We start from the raw sequence: 15,662 nt of genomic DNA, 5'->3' as shown, positions 1-15,662 counted from the left end.
ATCAAGTCCTGGAGCTCTTCGGCGAGCTCCTCTCAACGGGCGAGGCAGCTCTCGCGGTTGTTAAGGACAAACACGTGGCGAGATGCAAGGCGAAGCCAGAGGTGCTGCGAGATGTCTTTGGCGTGCTGCTCGACGGCTGTTTTTATGTCTCGCGGCAACAGTCTCCTTCTGCGACAAAAGCTCCTTCTTTGGCTTCGTGGACGACTCTTCCGCGAGCTCCTCTTAGCGAGCGAGTGCCTCGTGGTTGACGAGGAGGACGTGACGGGGCACAAAACGAAGCCAGAGGTGCTTCGCAATGTCCTCCACATTCTGCTTGGTGGCCATGCGCTCGACTTCCTTGAAGAGCTCGGGCACCTCGACGCGCAGCTTGTTGACGGCTACCTGCTTGCCTTTGAACGTCAATGGAGGAGCAGGTAAAAAAGGTTGTACTTACGGTTGGCGGTCACAGTCTCCATCTGCTTCAAAAGCTCTTTGAGCTCCTGTCACGACACCCGGCACTGCTCCCGCTCCTGAGTAAGCACTTTGGTTTGCGAAATGAGAGATTCCACGACACTCCATCTCTTCCTCCGGATGTGAACCTCTAACACTTCATCGAAATGCGGCGCAATATGCAATGGTCATACTCCATTTTTTGTTTCTATCTTGCTCTCATCCATCCTGAACTCTGACCCACCACAGACTCTCCGCGCGTAAACCTTATGCCGAATGTGGAGCCGAAGAGAGAGCGGGCCCGGGAAGCCGGAGCGGGGACAGTGTACGTGTCGGAATCTGCGGCAAAGTCAGTCAACGGGCATCGCGATTATGGCGGACATGGACCTACAAACGCCATTGCGGATATCATGATGATGACGGCGGTCATCGGGACTGCCATGACTGGAGCGTAAAGAAGGAGGAGGTATGTAATGGTGGTCCGGGTGTGTTGTGTGGAGAAGAGGACGGATGCAGTGGGAGGAGGTGGTGTGTGATGACCATTGCTGATTGCAGGATGTGGTGTTCAGGAGTCGAGGGTGTCGTCAACGACGAAGAATGACTTCCATCGTCCTTCGGTTGTCCAGAGGGCCGCGAATGCGCTCTCGCATTCCGCACTGACGGGACCAGTTGTCAAGTTGAGATGGTCCAGAGGACCCCAGCCAAGAGGAAGCTTTGGAAGCAGACCTTTATATATTAGCAAAGTTTGGGACAAAAGGGGAAAGTGGACAAACTGAAATCGAGGACCGGATCGTCCTCACTCGCCGCCTCCTCTCCCTCGTCGCGCCTTGGGATGACGGTGCTGCTGTCGGCCGAACGTTCCGGAGTGGACTCATACTCCGTCTTGGGAAGATCGTGCTTGGCCTCCATCTGGGCAATTTGCTCCTTGAGCTGAGAAATGCGATCTTCGAGCTTCGCAATGAGCGTCTCCGACTCAATCTTTTGAAACTCCAACTCCTTGATGCGGTTTTCCTTCTTGTTGCAGCCGGCTGATTTTGTAAGTCTGCTGGAAAGACTAGTAGAAAAGTGACCGACTTACGACAGGACGATACCTTCACGTCGGGTGCCTTGTCTACGAGGGTTAGCTGGTCTTCGAAAATGAGAGAGACTAGACGAACCGGAGGACAGCAAAGGAAGAAAAGGGTCTTTTTCATGCTTGTGGGCCATGATCTTGAGATGGGTGGGCGAGAGGATGAGAAAGAAGAAAGGAGAGGAGGCGGAGGGAAGAGGTGACGGACTCAGTGGCCGGTGTAGGTATCGCCCTGGCAGCAGCCGAAGAACTCCCCGCACGTGACGTGAAATTCACTCGGTGGGCATGATCTGGTATTTGGTGGTCGATGAGGTGGCTCGGAAGAGCCGCCGCACCTGTTCAGCTTAACACTTTGCCTCCGTCCTTTCTCATCCAACCCCAACCATCCACCCCCAAACCAACTCTTCCATCACTCTTCATCCACTTCCAAATACTCACTCCAAACTCAAATATCTTCTTCGCTACCCACCTCGAGTCTACACTGCCATTTCGCAATCATGTGCTACGAAAGCAAGCCTATCCCGTAAGTAAATGGCGCTCCGTACAACCAGATTCCGCTAACGGTGCAGTCTCCCACCCGTCACGCCTGAAATCATTGAAGCGGCCATTGCCCAGGCGAAGATTGACGCGCGCAAGATGAAGGCTCTGCGCGAGGACTTGGACAGTCGCGGCAGTTTCGCCGCTGTTCACGGTAAGCCGCTTTCGTTTGCACTTCAGGGAAGTCCTGCCACTGACCCATTCTCGCAGGCAGATCCCGTGAGGATACCATCAGGATGGCCTACGAGAGAGTTCAGCAGCTGGAGAAAAACAAAGTCGACACGAAGCACGTCAAGTCAGCCGAGCACCAGCAGGCGGTAAAGGACTTGAGCGCTATGCGCGCACACCACCAGCTTGTTCTCGCGGAGTTCAGCTCGCTCAAGGTCCAGCATGAGGCGGCGATGGCCAGGATTGCAGAGCTTGAGATCAAGAACAACGAGCTTCAGGCGAAGAACCCTGCGGTAGAGACGCAGGAGATGCGCGAGTAGCTCGCCCACCTCGAGACCGAACGAACGCCTACAGCTGGGACCACTTCAGACGATCACAAAAAGCGGCAGGGAATTCTGGGGTTGGCTTGAGAGGAGAGACGGAGAACGGAGCAGCGAGTACAACAAGTCTTCATCACAAAGTCTGTTGTCGTGCCTCTGGGACAAAAGGCTCAGCGTCAAATTAGCCAGGCGGAGTAGGGAATCAAGGCACGTAATGCAGAAGACATCTGCTGACGCGTGGAAAGTGAAATCTGAGGTTGCTGTCATGCTTTGCGTTTGGGAAAGGGTTCTTTCACTTTCACACATTTTGCGATCCATGTGAATGTCGAGCACCTAAATATCTTCAGCCATCGTGTGTATTCCATCCGCAATCCATCCTTCTTCATCTCCTCTTACACATTTTTCAACATGTTCTCCTTTTTGCAGAAGAACACGGGAACGATTACCACCACCGCCTACCCAAAGTCCCCAATCAGCATCGTTTCTGCTCTTGAAAAGAGCACCGAGATGATCATTGGATACCTCGACGGCACTCTGCAGGTGCCGAATCTTCTCGTTCTGGTAAGACTTTCTACCACTTCTTTAGGGTAGGACTGTACTGACTGCTCAGGCTCTCGCCATCTACATCATCTATAAGATGGTCCCGGTCATTGCCAAATTCTGGAAGGCCCTTCGATTCATCATGTTTCTCGTGGTCTTCGTCCTCTTCGAACTCGGGCTCTTGAAGATGACCTGCATCTTCGCTATAAAGTGGTATGTCAACGCCCTGAATTGAGAACGAGGCTAACAATCTGCGCTTGGAAACAGCGATGCGCGCAACACCATCCTCGGAAAGCTGCTTTGAACACAAAAAACACACAGATATCTTGATGAAGTTTCTTCGTGGAAACACTTTTGGGAAGGTAATAAAGAGGACGGGTTTTTGGTAATTTGACTGGGACGAGATTGGACGGACCAAGCTATTTTTTCTCAATATCAGCCGTTTCCATCTCGAAGATCAAGATCATTTTTATCTCACCGCCTGTGATTTGCTAACGCAAGCTGCGTTCCTGACAATAGTATTGGGGAACAAAAGCGACAAGTGCAAGCCAGCCGATAGATAGAAGATTTTGGAAGTACAGGCGCATCTCTCTGCGGGCTTTGGGTGGTCGTTGTGCCATGCGCATGAGAGAATCATGTCGCGAAGTCTGGATGGTTTGCCGCATTCTTAGGCGGGCCCAAAGGACGACGTTGAGATGAATGGACAATGCGGGCACATTTGGTGGTGGTCGACCACGCTACATATTCAGGACGAAGAGGAGGGAGACAAGAGGCAAGCGCGACTGCGCGACTGCCATTTGTGATGCTGACACATCACGCCAGGCTGCTAACAACTTTTTCTTCTCGCGCTCTTCTCGTCTTCTCTTCTTCTCTTCTTTGCGCATCGTCACAGCCTGTATGCTCACCTTGTCGATTCATCCGTCCCTCACAGCTAACGTTGAATGCAGCTCACTTGCCTACCTACCTACCTACCTACCTACCCAGTCTTGCGCGCGCGCCGCCCTCGGCCCCAATTATCTGTGAGTTATGTCTCCAAATGTGATTAATCAAGCTAATTTGTGCAGCAGTCATCCATCCATCCAACATGCCGTCTCCCCCACCCCCATCTTTGCCCCCTTCGTCCCCGCTCTCGTCGCTCGATTTGTCTGGCCTTGAGGAATACGACTTGTTCGCGCCTGTCCCTCTGTAAGTTTGGCTTCGATTTAGTGTTAGAATTGTCTGTTCCTGGCCAATTTAGGGAACTCTTTTACGAAAGGGCAGCGTCGTTGGTGACGTTTCTTCGGGAGTTGCCGATCCGCACGGCAAGTTTAGATGCCCGCTTTGCGGCACTCAAGCTCGAAGACAGCACCGGCGGCACCACCGGCGGCAACAGCAGCAACAGCAGCAACAGCAGCAACAGCAGCAACAGCAACAACAAGGAGAAGGAGAAGGAGAAGGAGAAGGAGAAGGAGGAAAATAAGAAGCAAGGTGGTGGTGGCGTCCGCACCTACAAGGACGCTGCCACCCAGACGGATGGCACGGGTGCCGAGGAGGAGAAGGAGAAGGAGTGACAATAGTTTGCAACAAAATTGAATGAATTCAAGGCTTTCCAGAACAATCAATCATATTAGGCCAGACAGACGGCAGAAAGAATTTTTGAAGCAGGAAGACACCGTCGTAACCAACTCCACACTAAAATCTGAGTGATTTGCGCAGCCAAAAATGTCAACCGCGTTTAGTGTTTGTGCATACGCCCTCCGTCAAGATTTCACCCATCCACAACACGGCAGCGACGGCCTTGCTCTTGGTCTTCTTGCTGCTCCATGCTTACGTCACCCAACACACACTCTGGATTTCTGCTACTCTCCCATCTTCTTCTTCCCTTTCTCTTCACCCTATCCTGTACTACTCCTCCGTCGTTGTCGTCCGTCTCGCACATTCGTACGCATCGCACTGCCATTGACTGCTGAGCCCCTGTCCTGTGTCGTCCAGCGCCACTTTCCAGCCATTGTTCTTTGACAGCCTACACAAGGTAAGCTCAATTCTTGTGTGTGGATTGATTGGTGCTGACCGCTATAGATGTCTGATTTCAAGACAGTCATGGCGGCGTATCGCAAGATGACGGACATTACTGCCCCCATCGAGAGAGATTTTGTGCGTGCTGGTCTCGAGAATCTACAGCTCAACAACGAGACGCGTCGCGGCGAGCTCAACCGCAGCAAAAGCAAAGACAACGGAAATGGCGGCACCTCAAGTCCACCAGTACCTTCTTCGGACCCCGCCAAAACGTTCAGCGACAATGGCATACCCTACATCTCCGATGGTGGCTTGGATGACGATGGCAACGCAATTGAGCCTCTGGCTAAAAGACCCCAGCCAGAGTCAATCACACAATCCCAGGGGGCAAAGAGCATCCGGGGCAAAGAGCATCCATCATGATTCTGGTAGAGGCCGACATCCATCTAACCACCTGGTCGAAACGGACTCAGAGTCTGAGATTGAGCCAACAGCAAAGCCTGCACCAAAGCCAAGATCAGCGTAAAAAGCCCTCCAACCATCCACAGAGCCGGCATAGCAGCTCAGGGCGTCGGTGCATCTCGAGTCGGTGGTCTCGGCCAGAAGAACTGTTGCAGAGGTCAGCGAGACGCAGACCGAACCCTAAAAACGCGAAACTGGATGGGAGGAGTTGCTGGCCTACCTGAGGACAGAAACTGCCACGGGCGATGTCAAATTTGAAGATTGGGGCGCGACAATGAAGAAGGGGGTTGCCAAGGCGCTCCGCGACACCACCACCGAAAAGGGCGAGATTGAACGTGTTGTGCGATTAGGCATGGAGGGAGAGGGGGAGATGAAGATGGTGGAGGATTCAACTTTTTTGTGCTCTGCCGACTGTCTTACATTTCCTTGCTCTTTGTTCTGCTCCCATAGGTATACGCGCCTTGTACGCATACTCAATCAATCAAGACTTGATTCTCGCTTCATCAGAAGGGAAAGTCGCGCAAGCCCACACATAAAGTTTGTTTGATGGCAGCTGCCATAAGCAAAAAAGGAATTTCGAACCCCTTAGTGAAGGCCGCCCAGAAAGCCTGCACAATTTGCCGCAACCCAGACATCGCGGGACGGCCCTGCATAACGGCCCGCCCAGGAAAGGGCTTCCTTTTGATGCCGTTGGAAGAGGAGAATACCAACGTCAATGTCCTTAGCCACTGAATCTCCTAGGTCCTGGAGGGACGATCTTGCTTTGACCGTGTCACTCATTTTGCCATCTTGCTGTCGTCTTCTGTATTTTTGTCTTTCTAGCCGTGGCTCACATTTGTTCTCAGAACTCAAAGAACAGCGGAGCACTCGCAAAGTCATCTTGTCGGCCATTTTGGGATTGTGACTCGGGAGTTTTCTATTCATATCGTATCGCAAAACCCCAACCGAGTTGCAATTCCATTCCGGCTACGTCCACCCCTTGTGCGCCATGCTGTCCGAACGGTTCGTTGTGATTAAAGCAGTATGGTTGCCTGAGCAATGGATGCTACAGATGTTAGCGGAGCCCGTATAATATGGATGGGAATTAACACAAGCTAGCGGATCTTCGTTTGGCTTTGTTGCCTATCTTTGCGCTTTAGTGTGTTGTTTTAGGCTTCGTTGCGTATCTTTTAGGCGTCGTTGTCTTTCATTTTAGCTTTGTTGTCTATCGTTTTGGCTATATAGCCCATCTTTTTTGACAGACGTTTGAAGTTGTCAGGCCCTTTCCTCTTTCGGACAATTCCTAATCAGGTATCTTCTTAGGAAATTCAGACGCTTTATTGCCCATCTTTTTTGCTTCGTTGTCTCTCTTTTTTGACAGACTTTCGAAGTTGTAGAGCCCTTTTCACTTCCTAATCGGGTATCTGCTCAATAAGTTCAAACGTCGCAAGATGGACAATATTGCGCATCGCAGACGTTCAATATGGTTGAGCTCTTTTCGGCTTCATTGCCAACATTAGGGCTTCGTTGTGCATCTTTCTGGCTTCGTTGCCTATCTTTTGGGCTTCGTTGCCCATCATTTTGACTTCGTTGCCTATCTTTTTGCTTAGACGTTTGAAGTTGTCGAGGCCTTTCGGACAACCCAATCGGGCATCTTCTTAGCAAGCTCAAACGTCGCAAGATGGACAACATTGTGCATCTTGCGACGTTCAATGTTGTCGAGCTCTCTCGGAAGATTCCGAATCGGGTATTTCTACAACTTCAAACGTCGCAAGATTGACAATATTGTGCATCACAGACGTTCAAAGTTGAAAACTCGCTCGCTGGTTGGCTAGTCTCCTAGAACCTATTCACAATTTACCTTCCTTCTTCCACGATCTGTCGTCAATTTATAGATCCGTCTTGCGCCTAGAGAGGTCCGCGCAACGCTTCAACGCCACACTTCTTGGAGTTAGAGTCAGACGTCACAGGGAGCATTCAAGCACCCGAGTAGATGGGACTTGGGAATTTCAGGGCCGCCGCGCCTGCAAATCCCAAGACGACTCATCAGATGTCTTCCATCCCGCAGCCGCACCACCCTTCCAACCCCAGCAACGAACGTCCCTCAACCCCCCTATTCATACACCAAAAACACTGGACTCGTTATGACCTTGCCCCCGTCCCACTCCCTCGCCACAAAGTAAATTGCCCTCTCTCCCGCCTCCCCCTGCTCAACACCCAGCTCCCCCTCACAGCGCCTCGGCAGCGCAACATCCGGCACCGCTTCCACTCTGACAAAGAGGTCAGCGCCGCCCGCCAGCTCCAACATCTTCCCGCCAGGCCGCGAGATGTCGTCCCGGGAGGCAGAAAGAGTAAAAGTGGGCTGGGGAGTGTGTGGATTCCCCGCCAGCACATCTCCCACTTTGACGTAGCCGCCCAGGGCGCCGCGGATGGTAATCGTTGATGATGACAGATTGGAAGTGGTGATATTCACGCCATCAAAGTCGCCGCTCGTGCGCGAGGAAAACGCGACGGTGTGCGGGTCGACCAGCTTCACTTCCTCGCCCTCAGGGATGAACGAGACACCACCAAAGGCCTCCACGCGGTCGATGGTGACTCCTTCCACAGTAATGCTGCCCTCCCACACGGCTTCGCGGTAGCGGTCATAGAGGCGCGCGCCGCCCCAAGTGACGCGCAAGAGGGATCTGGCCGCCTCACTCTCCTGCCAGAAATCGCGGCGCATGATGCAGCCGGAGGCGTCGTAGGCTTCGATACTGGAGAAGCCGGATTTGCCGAAAAACGCGTAGTGGAGGAACGACTGGTTTCTCACAATATCACCCTGAACCTCGCCGCTGTCGACCCAGGCCAGCCCGACGAGGCGCTCTCCCGTAGTCGCAAACGTTCGGCGCGCCCTCAGGGCATGAGCAACATCCTCCCTCTGTAGCTTCGGCGCGAGGATCCCCGTCAAGCCGCCCTTGGTGCCAAACACTGCCGTCCCCGGCACGCCGCCGCCGCAACGCCCGCGATGCTCGTCCGAGTTGGCGCACACACCCATCTTATATCCCCTCCTTACCGAATCCTGGAGCAGCCACTCGAAATGGCCCCAGGCGCTGCCAATCTCGACGAGGCGTTCGAGCTGCGGATGGTGCCATGCGAGGTTGCAGCGGCGGCCGCCCACATGCGGGATCAGGAGGTGCGAGTCGGCCGCGTGCGCGTAGGTGGCGTAGAGCTCGTCGAGCGGCCAAGCGCCGGAGGTCAGCTCGGGCAGGGCCGTCTTCGTTCCATTCGAAGCTGCGGGCGACGTTGCCGTGGCGGTCGAGGGGGAATTCAGGGGTGGTCTCGTCAAGGAAAACGACGTTGTGGTCACCGCCGACGGCACTGTTGCCACACCACTCAGTACGGGGAAAGATGACGACGTCCTTCTTTTGATTGATTTGCTGGATGAGAGCGAGTGTTGCGTCCCAGCGCTCTTGGGTGATGTGAAAGTCGTTGGCCGTGTAACCAATGACGTCGAGCCCGGCAATCTTTTGCGCGTAGGAAAAGTTGTACGCGCTGTTGTTGGTGCCGACCGTGTCGTCAGAGTGGACGTGGAGGTCGCCGTAGAGGATGCGTGGGACGGGGAGGTTTTTGACGACGGAAATGTACTCTGTCTCTGTCCACTGCGATCCTGTGGCGTTTGTGAGGGTGACGACGATTTTATAGTCCCCAGACTGGCTCAACCGCGCCTCTTTGAGCTGCCCGTACGTCCATCCCTGCGAATGAACGAGCAAATCTTGCTCAATAACGCTCTCTCCTGACGCAATGGAGAGTCGGGCAGACAAGCCCTGTAGATTTGCTGTCACGTTCCCCCATCGATCTTCAGCATGAAAAAAGACGGGAAACGGCACATCTGGCCTGACAGCGCGTGGCGTATGCACCTTAAGATGATGTACAGGCCCGCTCTGAATGGCAATCGCAATGTCCGGCTTGATGGCCGCAAACCTGGACGTGCCAACGGGATCAATATACCAGCGCATCAGAAACTTGTCCTCAACAAATGTCTGCACGCGGGTGCCTTTGGCGCCAAAGCGGCGATCGCCGAGGCGGACGACAATCTTATCTCCCGGGTTCATGTAACCATCAACAACGTCGATGATGACGGCTTTTTGGAACGGCCGCTCGTGGCCTTTTTGGTCGAAGCGGACATTCAGGCTCTGTACCGTTGCCGGTGTTTGGCCTGGGAACAAATCCCTGGGCACGTATTCTGCCGAGACGTGGTTATCAAGTTCGGGATGCGTTGTTTGAAAGAGAGCCCAGTCCTAAAGAGTCAGTCGACGTAAAGCCTCCGCTTGGGAGAACTTACAGAGTAAAACTTGAACGTCCCCTTGATCCAAGCTCCGTCAGCCAAGCCACTGCCTCCCACCGTGTATTCAATGACAATCTCTGTCCATTGACCTGCTGTCAGTGATTCGACATTGGTCTTCAATTCTCCAAGAAAAGGAATGGACTTGATGTAGCGGTAGTAGCCCTCGGGTGACTCATACGGACCCGCGAGCGATGCAAGTTGTTCTGCAGAAAGTTCCTTCATGATGCATGGAGATGGCATACGCCTGCCGATACTCTTCCTATATCTGAGAGAGATGATCGGAGCAGGGATGCAACGCCACATTTAGCTCAAATTGCGCAATACCATGATGACCAGTAAGACGACACAACACAGAAAGAAATTGACAAAGCATAGAACGAATTGAATCAGTATTTACAAAAGGTACATAAAGTACATCCCACTAGTACACGGGAACGGGAATGGAGTCAAGCTCAGGAACCCAGCTGTCGTAAGAAGCCTTGTCAAAGACACAGTCCATAGTGGCGTTGTCCCTCCACATAGGGCGCAGGGGGAACGTGCAAATCTTCTGGTCGACGTCGGTCGTCGTGCCATCAAGAACGGTAGCGTTGAGGCGCTCAGGGACAACGCCATTCTCGACCCAGTCAATAACACTCTGGAGGACGTTTTGCGGGAAGGGGCCGTTGGGCTGGTCGGTGCTGGGGGAGCAGTGGGCGGCGCCGGGGACAAGGAAGAGGCGGTACCAGTCCTGAAGAGCGGCATAGGACTCGTTGAGGCCCATGTTGGGGTACATGATTTTGCGGACGGCGTCGTGGTAGATGACGGACGAAGCGGTAGGAATGCTGTTGTCGGACTCGCCGTGGAAGTGAATGACCTTGCCGCCGGCGTTGTGGAAGTCCTCGAGGTCGGGCCAGGTGGTTTGCATCACGCTGTCATATTTTTGCATGCCCTCAAGAATCCAGCTGCGCAGCGTGTCGTAGGTGACGTTCTCAATCGACAGCTCAGTCGAGATGATTTCCTTCAAAAAGTAGTTGACCCACTGGACACCAATGCCGCTGACAGTCGCCTCGTACTGACCCGTCGCCGAGTTGTACGTCGTATCGGCATCCTCAAAGTCGGCACCGGGCTGGTACGAGACGTAAATTTGGCGGCCCTTGGAGTCAAACAGACCCTTCCAAAGGTCGTTGGCAAGGGCGGCAGCCTTGGCCGAGACGGTGCCGTTGGCGGCAGGCTCCGCGGCCTGGGCCATTTGCCTCTTGGTGTAGCCGCTGGTGGCGGAAACGGCAGCACAAGAGTAAGGCTGGCCGATACTGGCGTTGGCGCTGTAGTGGAGCTTGCACAAGTCGGTCCTGGCAACAACGCCGTCCTCGCGGCCGTCGAGCTTGTCGCAGGCAGCAAGGGTGTCGTTGTTAATCTTTTCCAACTCGCAAGGGGAAGGGTAGTAGTCGTGCGTCTGCTCGGTAACGGCGGCGGCCAAATGGGCGACCTGCTGGAAGGCCTGGCGGAAAGCGGGAGCACCAATGGCGGCACCGTCGAATTGGGATCCGTATCTCTGGACCTGGCTCCAGCCTTCGCGACCACCTTCGGAGCAGCCCTGGTAGTACGAGTAGAGGGAGGAGGCGTTGTAAAAGTTCTTGGAAAACTCCTTGCCAATGACGCTCATTTCGTGGATGGAGCGGTAGCCAAAGTTGTAGAGCATGTTAAAGTCCATGGTGCCGTTGGCGGCGAGAATGACGTCGGACAGCTCGTTGCTCCAGCTTCCAAAGCCACCGTCAGTCGTGCCCGCAACCGAGCCGTAGACGATGCCGTTGGCAAGACCAGCCTCTCCAGAGGTAATGGAGAATCCACCGCCACCAGTCGTCAGGTAGCGGCCCTGCCACTGCTCGGGGCTGGGGAGCCAGTACCAAAGGTTGGTCTACAAATTAGCTTGATCCACAAACGACGACAAAAACTTACAGTCGAGTTGGAAATTCCATTCCGCGTGTAGGCAAGGGTGACGTTGCAAAAGTCGAGACCCTTTCCACCAATCCACAGATCGCCAGCCTCTGAAGTGTAGTTGTACACTGCATTTGCCGTGATCGAGTTGGAGTCGAGAGTAATTCCCGAAACAGCATCCAGGGGGAGAGCCGACTGGATGTAGGAGGTCGTGCAGACGTTGGCGAGACTGGAAGCAGTCACACGCAGAGCCGCAGTGGCGGCGAGGCCGAGGGTCTTTTTGGAGTGCATCTTGCTGCTTGCCGTCTGTCATGGGCGTGGTGTTGAATATAAAAACAAGACATCTCCTAACACCGAGCACCAAGTCCGAGGACCGAGTTCGGGGTCAGATCAGTAAAAGACCGCATCAACGTGAAACCAAACGCACGGCTGAATGCGATATAGGAAAGGACCGACTGAGAATGCCTCGCTGGCACCATGTAGGCGGAAAAATCATCGACGTCGAGCCCGGCATAGGGCGCCGCCCCGGGAATCGGGTTGTGAACGCGCGTCGCCAACAAACAACTCCTTGCTGTCGACGTCCTTGCTCTCGCTTATGATGCTTGAAAACGATTGATTTTGCAAGAGGTCGAAATGAGATTGTGGCAGAGCAATGTTGGGAGACAATTGGGGCAGTGATTGACGTCAGGGAGACTACTGCGTAAAAGACGGACTTAGGGGTAGACTCGAATTCTCTCAAACTTGCCAACAAAACTTTCCAACGAATCTGGTCAGTCCAAGTCGAGAGTCACCAAACATGTGCCCCTGGTTGTACAACATGGTACGTACGCGTGGAGGCTGGCAAAGTCTGTGTCTCCAGTTTTTGTGCAGTGGTAATTTCCCGTTGCCAACACCGGTCTTCCGCTCTTCCGCATCAACATGACCTGAGAGCACAAAATCATGTCGAAGAGCGTCAAGAACGAGTTGGAGACTTGCAGACTGCCATCACGGACATGTCCCAACTCAGGGGAAAATCAATACATTCGTCAAGCGATGAGGTCAATGACCATCAGATCTCGGCTGTCTCCGATTAGCCGACATCGCGGCTCCATACGACCCCTGTCTCGGGCTGAGATTCTGGGGAAGATCTTGTACCCCGCAAAAGGATGATCGGACCTCATGTTCTGGCTCAGGCTTCAGTTGTAGCTCCGAGGCCAGGAGATTCGAGCCTTGCAAAATTTTGCGTCGGGGCTTCGACTGTTTTTGCGACAGAATGCAGCAAAGGTCCGGCGGCGCAGTGATGTTGAAGATTCTTGTTCTTGTCCAAACTTGATATTCATACGGCCTTCCTTGGCGTTGGTTTCAAGACAACGGTACGAGCCGAGCCGATCGAGTCGCAAGGTGCAGAGGCCGATCATTCATAACGTGAAAAGGAAGCATGCCATCAAGTTTGAGGGTTGGTAGTGGTACAAGAGTGATCTTTTGGAACTTTATGACTCGAGGAACCAAACGAATGGAGTGCCGCCTTTGATGGCCAAGAGACGTCGAGGACAATTTCGGGCATATTGACGCAGTGAAAACCAGGTGCAGACGCTGTCGATAAGAAGTGTATTCCCATGCTGAAATCATCTAGTCCCTGATCCGCTAGGCTCTTCGGACGCTCCGAGAATGTTGAAGGTAGGCCTCTGCCATGGGCTTCTGGAAGCGTCGTGCCGAACCGGTACAGTGAAAGGTCCCACGAGTAGCCCAGTGACTTTCGGCTACATCCCATCATGCTCTTTGCCCAGCGCCATTCTTCAGCAACCTCGTCCAGCCATCCATTGCCATTGTTTTCCGGACGCGCGCACGAACGACGCCATGTCGAATGCCACGATGGTCGGCCTGGATAATGATTCGGAGTCGATAGTTGGCGCAGAACGAATACCGTGGGCGTAGATACAGCGATTGTTGGATTTTGGAGGTTTGGTGAAAGTTGCAGTCGGCTCCGTCGTAGAGCGGATGGCCAGCTAAGTCCGACGGCGCTAAATATCTTGGCGCTCCGCTCCGCTTCTACTCCGCTCCTCCGTAGACTTTCTCAACACCAACAAATCGCCATCGACCTTTCTCCACAACGCCTCCACGTATGTGCTCAATCGAACGCGACAGCTATTGCTCCACTTCATCAGCACTCGAGCTGTGCCTCCACAGGGGTCAGAGGGCAGTGCCACGGTCGCAAACGATCGCGAACGAATGCCGTTCTGAACCAACCTCTGCCAGAAATTGACGCTGTTTTCAAGCAGCCTCGGCCGAAAACTTGCAAAGCTTGCCTATCGGTTATTGATGCCCCTCTATGCGCCGGCGATTCTTGTCTGCCATTAGCGTTCGACCACAAAGGCCCAATCGATTCATATGTACCCGATCGCTCGGCCATTGAACATTCAGACGCGATACAGCTCCATCAAGTTTTGACGACCTTGCCTCTTGGTCATTGACGCTCCCTGTTGTGACGGCAAGCTCTGATTCCTGTCCTCACTACTCGCCAACCACCCATAAATCGATTCCGCAGATGGTTCCAAAGCTCGCGATTGATCTTCAGAAACGCCGCTGCACGGGATCCCCGCCGGATGGGACTCTGAAACAGTCCTTTCTGTTGACACAGCCGGTGACATGGGACTGTTCGACTGAGGCTATGGACTGGCAGTGCGAATTCACGTCGGCGTGGTGATATTGGCCTCGCCGCTGAGCCGACTCATCAGAGACAAGGATTTCTCTCAAGGCGACATTTTTGGCAGGAGCAGGCAGGTATTTTCAACACTCTATCACAATATTTCCGCTTGATGCTCGAAGTTTTCCCTCCTACATGTCCATCGAGACGCCTCGGCCACTTAAGCATCTTCGCGTATGTCCCTACCCGGAGCCAACACGCTCATCAAGACTCGCCCTTCGCCAACAAGAATTCTTTGCCATTAACGTCGATTGTATCGCATGACATCCTCAAGTCTCCTTCAGAAATACCTCCTGCAAGCTCTGCTTCCACGATACTGTCCTCCTCATCGTCGTCGCCCCGTCCGCCGAGGTACATCTTCCACCGATTTCCTGGTTCCAGGTATGCGTCATCGACTTGTCGGCGTTTGAACCAAGAAATGCGGACCTTTCGATATTGGACAGCAAAGACTTGCTCTCCCTTGGCCAAGAAGCTGGACTGCTCGGACCGTTCCTTGGTTGTGCTTGCTCCAGCCCCGACATCGAGTATGCCGTCTGGAAGGGGAATTCCATTTGCTGTGGCGGCCAGTGTTGCTGGTAGCTTTACCTGACCTTCAAGGCTGGATGTCCTGCTTTTCCCTTTGCTGATTTCTGCGTCTGCAACTGTCTTGAAAGCGGTGACCAGATATACGCTCTTTCGCCTGCGAATGGCGCTCTCAAGCCACGCCCTTGTTTTCCTCGAAGCACAAATTCTCTCGAACAGCTGGCCAGAATTTTGCAGCTGCCGCGTGATGCATACCGAAGACGATAAGCTGATGCTTGATCCATCGCCCGAATCGCGAGCACCGGAAAGAAGAGACGAAAGCATCCCGTTGAACTTGGAGCTGTCTTTCGATTCCACCGAGTAGCTGAAGTTCTCCAGCCGTTGTGTCTGGACATCATCCAAGGCAAGACCTTCGTCGGCTTGAAAGAAGTCTTGGTTCGGCCAGTGGGTGTTGATGACTAGACGGCCAAGTTGAATTTCGGTAATTGGCAAGAGGACATTCAGCAAGAGAAGCGGTTCCGACATTGTCAAGGATTGACTGAGTATGTTGAGTGATGAGCGGCGCTCTGAGGGCTTCCCTGGCTGAAAGAAATCCGCCAGCTTAAGAATCGCTCTCGTGTCACGATGCAGATCTTGTTCGCCCAATCATCTCCCCACAATTTGCGGAGCCGCACACCGCACATAACGATCTACCAATCACGACGCACTGGAGTCACACCA

General features: G+C 53.5%; 7 protein-coding genes across 7 annotated transcripts; 3 read left to right on the top strand and 4 right to left on the bottom strand.

Moving 5' to 3' along the window:
• Positions 1–603: 603 nt before the first annotated feature.
• On the bottom strand, positions 604–1,798 carry BKA78DRAFT_376698 (uncharacterized protein). Its single transcript, XM_066892835.1, has 4 exons — positions 1,587–1,798; positions 1,508–1,540; positions 1,203–1,457; positions 604–1,155 (listed from the first exon to the last, which is right to left on the bottom strand). Exons 1-4 carry the CDS (start codon positions 1,633–1,635, stop codon positions 995–997), a joined length of 498 nt encoding a protein of 165 aa, XP_066750194.1. The 5' UTR covers positions 1,636–1,798; the 3' UTR covers positions 604–994.
• Positions 1,799–1,835: 37 nt separating this feature from the next.
• Positions 1,836–2,917, top strand: BKA78DRAFT_340576 (uncharacterized protein). The gene is made up of 3 exons (XM_066890326.1): positions 1,836–2,021; positions 2,068–2,189; positions 2,246–2,917. The coding sequence occupies exons 1-3, from the start codon at positions 1,996–1,998 to the stop codon at positions 2,521–2,523; spliced, it is 426 nt and encodes a 141-aa protein (XP_066750193.1). The 5' UTR covers positions 1,836–1,995; the 3' UTR covers positions 2,524–2,917.
• Positions 2,918–2,966: 49 nt separating this feature from the next.
• BKA78DRAFT_304445 (uncharacterized protein) lies at positions 2,967–3,380 on the top strand. The gene is made up of 3 exons (XM_066887622.1): positions 2,967–3,084; positions 3,134–3,276; positions 3,331–3,380. The coding sequence occupies exons 1-3, from the start codon at positions 3,031–3,033 to the stop codon at positions 3,365–3,367; spliced, it is 234 nt and encodes a 77-aa protein (XP_066750192.1). The 5' UTR covers positions 2,967–3,030; the 3' UTR covers positions 3,368–3,380.
• Positions 3,381–4,147: 767 nt separating this feature from the next.
• BKA78DRAFT_349402 (uncharacterized protein) lies at positions 4,148–5,481 on the top strand (the record flags this gene model as incomplete). The annotated part of the gene is made up of 4 exons (XM_066890799.1): positions 4,148–4,248; positions 4,301–4,609; positions 5,035–5,074; positions 5,122–5,481. 4 exons carry the CDS (start codon positions 4,148–4,150, stop codon positions 5,479–5,481), a joined length of 810 nt encoding a protein of 269 aa, XP_066750191.1.
• Positions 5,482–7,306: 1,825 nt separating this feature from the next.
• BKA78DRAFT_360102 (uncharacterized protein) lies at positions 7,307–10,084 on the bottom strand. The gene is made up of 3 exons (XM_066892396.1): positions 9,821–10,084; positions 8,781–9,776; positions 7,307–8,752 (listed from the first exon to the last, which is right to left on the bottom strand). Exons 1-3 carry the CDS (start codon positions 10,061–10,063, stop codon positions 7,613–7,615), a joined length of 2,379 nt encoding a protein of 792 aa, XP_066750190.1. The 5' UTR covers positions 10,064–10,084; the 3' UTR covers positions 7,307–7,612.
• Positions 10,085–10,244: 160 nt separating this feature from the next.
• Positions 10,245–12,028, bottom strand: BKA78DRAFT_243862 (Tannase/feruloyl esterase; the record flags this gene model as incomplete). Its single annotated transcript, XM_066883981.1, has 2 exons — positions 10,245–11,717; positions 11,759–12,028. The coding sequence occupies 2 exons, from the start codon at positions 12,026–12,028 to the stop codon at positions 10,245–10,247; spliced, it is 1,743 nt and encodes a 580-aa protein (XP_066750189.1).
• A 2,502-nt stretch (positions 12,029–14,530) lies between these two features.
• Positions 14,531–15,646, bottom strand: BKA78DRAFT_25865 (uncharacterized protein). Its single transcript, XM_066885301.1, has one exon. The coding sequence runs from the start codon at positions 15,465–15,467 to the stop codon at positions 14,625–14,627; it is 843 nt and encodes a 280-aa protein (XP_066750188.1). The 5' UTR covers positions 15,468–15,646; the 3' UTR covers positions 14,531–14,624.
• Positions 15,647–15,662: the final 16 nt, after the last annotated feature.

Source organism: Phyllosticta capitalensis (genome assembly GCF_038381095.1).
Source record: "Phyllosticta capitalensis strain CBS 128856 chromosome Unknown BKA78scaffold_1, whole genome shotgun sequence".
NCBI classification, from domain to species: Eukaryota; Fungi; Ascomycota; class Dothideomycetes; order Botryosphaeriales; family Phyllostictaceae; genus Phyllosticta; species Phyllosticta capitalensis.
The sequence above is the reverse complement of the archived record's forward strand: the minus strand, read 5'-3'. Positions and strand labels throughout refer to the sequence as shown.

Coding starts and splice junctions, on each gene's coding strand:
- BKA78DRAFT_376698 (XM_066892835.1), bottom strand. CDS start 1,635: ATGGCCCACAAGCATGAAAAAGACCCTTTTCTTCCTTTGCTGTCCTCC. Junction 1,541..1,586: donor TCTTCCTTTGCTGTCCTCCG/GTTCGTCTAGTC, acceptor TAACCCTCGTAG/ACAAGGCACCCGACGTGAAG. Junction 1,458..1,507: donor CGTGAAGGTATCGTCCTGTC/GTAAGTCGGTCA, acceptor TTACAAAATCAG/CCGGCTGCAACAAGAAGGAA.
- BKA78DRAFT_340576 (XM_066890326.1), top strand. CDS start 1,996: ATGTGCTACGAAAGCAAGCCTATCCC. Junction 2,022..2,067: donor TACGAAAGCAAGCCTATCCC/GTAAGTAAATGG, acceptor CTAACGGTGCAG/TCTCCCACCCGTCACGCCTG. Junction 2,190..2,245: donor CAGTTTCGCCGCTGTTCACG/GTAAGCCGCTTT, acceptor CCATTCTCGCAG/GCAGATCCCGTGAGGATACC.
- BKA78DRAFT_304445 (XM_066887622.1), top strand. CDS start 3,031: ATGATCATTGGATACCTCGACGGCACTCTGCAGGTGCCGAATCTTCTC. Junction 3,085..3,133: donor TGCCGAATCTTCTCGTTCTG/GTAAGACTTTCT, acceptor CTGACTGCTCAG/GCTCTCGCCATCTACATCAT. Junction 3,277..3,330: donor TGCATCTTCGCTATAAAGTG/GTATGTCAACGC, acceptor GCTTGGAAACAG/CGATGCGCGCAACACCATCC.
- BKA78DRAFT_360102 (XM_066892396.1), bottom strand. CDS start 10,063: ATGCCATCTCCATGCATCATGAAGGAACTTTCTGCAGAACAACTTGCA. Junction 9,777..9,820: donor GGACGTTCAAGTTTTACTCT/GTAAGTTCTCCC, acceptor CTGACTCTTTAG/GACTGGGCTCTCTTTCAAAC. Junction 8,753..8,780: donor CCCTCGACCGCCACGGCAAC/GTCGCCCGCAGC, acceptor AATGGAACGAAG/ACGGCCCTGCCCGAGCTGAC.
- BKA78DRAFT_25865 (XM_066885301.1), bottom strand. CDS start 15,467: ATGTCGGAACCGCTTCTCTTGCTGAATGTCCTCTTGCCAATTACCGAA.